This window comes from Triticum dicoccoides, chromosome 5A, assembly GCF_002162155.2.
Source record: "Triticum dicoccoides isolate Atlit2015 ecotype Zavitan chromosome 5A, WEW_v2.0, whole genome shotgun sequence".
Lineage (NCBI taxonomy): Eukaryota > Viridiplantae > Streptophyta > Magnoliopsida > Poales > Poaceae > Triticum > Triticum dicoccoides.
In genome coordinates this window covers 595,501,473-595,506,464 of record NC_041388.1, presented here as the reverse complement: position 1 = coordinate 595,506,464, position 4,992 = coordinate 595,501,473, and the positions used below count along the sequence as shown (strand labels likewise).

Here is a 4,992-nt window from a genome sequence, read left to right as displayed (position 1 = left end):
TTCCTCGATTGGCCCCTTTCCTTTTGCAGCGCCGGTAGAAAATTAGGGTTTGTTATTTCCGCATTCTGGCGATCCCGCGTGACGGCATCTCTCTCCCCGCCTTTGTTTCTCCGCAGGATCGCCGTCAAACCCTAGGGAGGAAGGAGGCCAAGGGTGCGCCAGCGCGAGCCTCGGCTCCCGATGCCCTAGCGCCCGCCTCCTTTGTGGCTGCCGGTCGCGCCCGTCGTCTTGGGGCTCGATGTCGTGGAGGGATCCCGCTGTGCCGGCAACGGGGAGGTTCAACTCCCGGCCGCAGCCTGTGCCGCCGCCCACGCCGCATCCCCCGCCAGTGGTTGTTATCGACGAGGATGACGACGATGTCGGCGCAGACGATGTTGCCGCTGCCGAATCTGAGGTTTTCATTATTGATGATGATGATGATGATGTGGAGATAGCCCGTGTGATGGCTGCGTGCATTAGCAAGAAAGGGAACAGCTCTTGTAGCAATGTGATCAACATAGATGATGATGATGAGGATGATGAGGACGATGGTGGTCGGGCTGGCCCCAGCATGGCAGGCGCCGGCTCTCCAGCGGCGACAACCACCCCTGTGCGTGCCTCTCCTAGAAACAGATATGGGCTGGATTATGTTTCTGACAGTGAGGACAGTGATCTGTCTGAAGGACCGGACTCAGACTCAGACGGCGATGGCAGCTCGGATTGTGAGATTCTGGGTGACACTGGGACTGCTCGTAAGGTTTGGGAGAAGGCTGCTTCAAGAAGAACAACACTTCATCACCCCCCACATCGAAAAGATGGCAGGGCTACTACTTCTGCATCAAGTGCCGAGTCAAGTACACACTATGATGAAACTCCAGAGAACCTCTTCACTCCAGTGTGCCCTCTAGATAATGACATCTTCAAATATTTTAGTGAAGCTGGGCAAAGTAGTACAAATGGTGCAAAACATGGCACTGGCCCTTCTTCAGCGCCTGATGCCCAGGAAGGTCCGATGGACAATGATTCCCATGGAAAAGAAACTGAAGACCACAATCCTGTTCACAATTTAGATCCTGATATGGCTCACGAGGCTCCTGTTCCTCCAGAAAGAAGTCACCATCCTCACCTAGATGAAACCATGAAACCCGAAGGGCACACAAGCTATAGCTTTGTCTCTGCAAATAGGGTTTTTGCTGCGTACTCAGCTGATTGTAAAGATGATAGTCCTATATTTGTCAGCACTCCTGAAAGGATGGATGAAAAAATACCTGAAGGCACATCTTTAGCAAAGGATGGACGGACTGCCCACAATGAAGCTGCCAAACAGAAGAAAAAGATGTGCTTTGCACCAGATGATGATTCTTATGTGGATCAACTGACAGAAGATCCAGTTTTTACTAGCAGGCTTGGTGGCTTGAGACAATCTGGAGAATACTTAAATAATAATGCTCCCACAAATGAAGCATCGGGGACTTGCTCCTTGCCTCAGAAGGATTTGGTTGAAGATCCTGAAAAGTTAGGACAATCTTCTATGATAATTGGCGGCCGTGAAAAGCACAAAGAATCCGATGAGTACAAAAGGGCACAAGAGGAGGAGTGGGCATCCAGACAGCGTCAGTTAGCAATACAGGTATAGTAATTTGCCTGCTTATAATTTGTCTTGAACTAGAACTACACAGCAACAGCAATACAGGTAAAGCTGATAAGTGTATATTAAGTCTGTTAATTTTAAGGAGCAGCAGGCTTATATGATTATGTCTTTGGCATGACTACTGTTGAGGATTTTTTTCTTTAATTATATTATCAGAATTCAAAATCTCACACTGGCACATGATTCATGATTTTATTTTGTTTTCAAAAAAAATATCACAGGCTGAGGAGGCAAAGGAGGCGAAGAGGCTACGGAAGAGAAAAAAGGCTGAAGCTTTGCGACTGCTCGACATGGAGAAGAGACAAAAGCAAAGACTGGAAGAAGTCCGTGAAACACAAAGAAAGGTCTCTGTTCTAACTTATACAACGCCTAGCTGATTCGTGCATGATTCTCTGCCATCCTTGTAGTATCTAGGTCATTGTCTTTTTTCTATGGGTGATCTTGTGTGGTACTTACTATTCCCTTTATTTTCTTGAAAAGAGTGAAGAAACTATACAGCTGAAGGAGCAGTGTCGAGGGGCGGTAAGATTGGAGCTTGAAATTATTGGAAGGAGATACACTGATATGGCTTCAATATTGCGTGCATTGGGCATTCCTGTTGAAGGGGGCGAGGTATGTCAACATTACTGATACACACAACCTGTCTTGAGCTTCGAAATGATGATAGATTATTTGCTCTTATCTCTGCTATGTACTCCCTCTAAAGAAATATAAGAGCGTTTAGATCAGTACTTATTTCTTCACAAAGGTAGTAATATTCTGATTGCTGTATTGGTTATGTTTATTTCTATGATATAAAAAGTACTACCGATACCAATGACTCTTGGCTATAGCTTAAGAACAAAATATTTTTAACAGTCAGCATCTAAATGTAGCGTAGCATGTTTGGATAACCACCTGAATTTCATAAGCAAATGTTATGATACGAATGTACCCAGAGTCCTGAATGCAAGCACCGGAAAAATATAATTTTTGTTCAAAGACCATATATAAATAAAGATGATCCATCTCCTCATGTCTGATTTCTGATATCATGCTTATTCTTTCAGGTTAAAGCTGCTTATAAGCAAGCCCTCCTGAAGTTCCATCCGGACAGAGTATCGAGAAACGATATTTATGAGCAGGTCAAAGCAGAGGAGACGTTCAAGTTCATCTCGCGCTTTAAGGAGAAGCTCAGGATATAGCTTCCCTGCTACCAGTCATATAGGAAGGTTAACTTTTTGATAGGCTGAAATCTTGTCAGCAGGTCAAGCTGTGAAATTGATTGACGCTGAACGTAAGACAGTGTAATCCTTAGGATTAGCGCGGAGCATTGCTCATCCATCATTTGAGTTCTTTTCAGTGGCATGTGCTCTGCTTAGCTTAATGTTATTCTAAGTTTAATTCTGGGGAAATATTTAGAGGTGGCAGGCAGAAGGGTCGTTTTCACTGATGACCCAGCACTATCACTTTTTTTCCCATGAGAAACGAAGGGCTGCTGGTTGTACGATTTGTTTCCCTGCATTTTTTTGAGCAGTCAACTATACCTGTAATATAAGTGAAAAATGATATTTTTTCTTGAATGTCGAAACAAGAGAAGATCTGAACGATGGGAAAGATGAGGAAGACACCGAGGGTCTGGATTTGTTTATCGCCCGCTGGGTTGCATGCAGGCAGTTCCCACTTGGCAGTGCAATGCCTGAACTTATGAAAGCATGGGCGCTTCGTGGTGCCGTTTCCCTTGCATGATGAAGGCTTTGCCTGGTGATTTTTGATTCTGACCGGCCCTCTCCGGTGCAACGGATCAATTGGGAGACAATCGGCTGCGGGCGCCGTGGTGACAGACGTCAGGAACATGCTGGAGCCATTCTCTCTGATTTCTGTTCGCCATGGTAAGTCCGCACATCTGAGAGCATATCTGCAACCGGAGTCATGATCAGGTCCTCTATGGACGTGTTTGGTTGCCCGTATAAAGCCCAACCAGGCCCGCGCAGAAAGCAAGAGGCCTGTTTGGTTGCCTGATTTCACTATTGGACCTGCATCATACGCTTTTTAAAGCAGTCTAGAGCCTGACTCGCTGGAAACGCTTGATTCGCAGTTTCTCATGAGCCACCGAGTGCAAGCGAGCGGGCGCTTGCACATCGTACGCTTCTTAAAGCAGCCCAGTGCCTAATTCGCTGGGAACGCTCGAATGGGAGTGTCTTCTTCAACCTCGAGTAAGCTCCTATCTAATCTCCTTCCTCTGATCTACACAACGGTACTTCGGTTCGAGGTAAGCTCTACACGAAAAAAGATGCATCTCGATGCTACGGTTCCATTCAGCCGATCGGTTTGTAGTTTCCTCGGTCGTAAGTTCTTAATTTCGTCTTCCCGTTTGGAGCTATTCTGGACGAATTTTGTCAGATTCGTCGTGCACGATCTATCATTTGAAATTTTCTTTAACCAACAGCCTAATCTCGCAGTTCCTTACAACATTCGTGTTGTAAGTTTTCGGTTTGGACGATCGTACTCTTTTTGAACAGCAGTCTACTGCCCTGACGCCGCCATGTCGAGTTCCTCTGTCCTTTGCTCAAAGCCCTCCTATTCGTTCCTCTCGACGCCGAAGCCCTTCCCCTTGATCTCCTTGCCCACGTCCTACTGCACTAGAGTCGTTTCTGGCGTCACCCATCCCGGCCTACTCTCTGTCCTCCTCCTACTGCACTGACGCTGGAATGGCACGCACACTGCTTTCTTGTGTCCTATGCCTCCGTGCACACTGCAGTTCACCGCGCCGTCGACGTCGATCATCTTGGCCCCCTCTCTCTCGCCCTACCACACTGGAGTCGTTTTCGGTGTCGATCTTCTCGGCCTCCTCTCTCGTCCACTGCATTGACGATACCATGTCGCGAGCACTGCATTCTCCTACTCTGTCGACTGTCTTTGCGCGAGCACCGCAACTAGTTCGCCGACAGTGTCACTCGTCGTGCCGCCGACGGGGTCGCTCGTCCACAACTCCATACTCGTCATGCCGGACACGACGCCACGTCCACTATCCACCGCAATCGCCATGGTCTGGCGCACACTGCATTTCTTCTCCCCCTTCCTCTGCTAGCTCTTAACCGTGTGCTAAGTGCAAGTGCTAGCTCTTAATCATACCCCATGCGAGCAACCAAACAGCGTGTAGTTGTATGCGCCAAGACAATGCAGGCAGCCAAACAACGTGCCAAAGTTGATCCCCTAATGCAGGAAGTTCATATGTAGGCAACCAAACAACTTGCAGATGTCGCATATGAGGCTATTGTTCCAGAGCCAGGCTGGGTTGAGAGTCTATGCAGTGCAACTACTGTTCACTACTGCAAGCAAACACACCCTATATGTCTGCGGACACGGCTGGATGTGTCTGT

At 47.5% G+C, this 4,992-nt stretch overlaps 1 protein-coding gene across 1 annotated transcript; it reads left to right on the top strand.

Annotated features, from left to right (window-relative positions):
* Positions 1-91: 91 nt before the first annotated feature.
* On the top strand, positions 92-3,200 carry LOC119303171 (clumping factor B-like). Its single transcript, XM_037580263.1, has 4 exons — positions 92-1,609; positions 1,852-1,974; positions 2,111-2,242; positions 2,680-3,200. Exons 1-4 carry the CDS (start codon positions 239-241, stop codon positions 2,812-2,814), a joined length of 1,761 nt encoding a protein of 586 aa, XP_037436160.1. The 5' UTR covers positions 92-238; the 3' UTR covers positions 2,815-3,200.
* The last annotated feature ends 1,792 nt before the right edge of the window (positions 3,201-4,992 follow it).

Bases quoted from the DNA above. Each gene is read 5' to 3' on its own strand.
- LOC119303171 (XM_037580263.1), top strand. From the start codon at position 239: ATGTCGTGGAGGGATCCCGCTGTGCCGGCAACGGGGAGGTTCAACTCC. The intron at 1,975-2,110 runs GTCTCTGTTCTA...TTTCTTGAAAAG, and splicing joins TCCGTGAAACACAAAGAAAG to AGTGAAGAAACTATACAGCT. The intron at 2,243-2,679 runs GTATGTCAACAT...TTATTCTTTCAG, and splicing joins TTCCTGTTGAAGGGGGCGAG to GTTAAAGCTGCTTATAAGCA.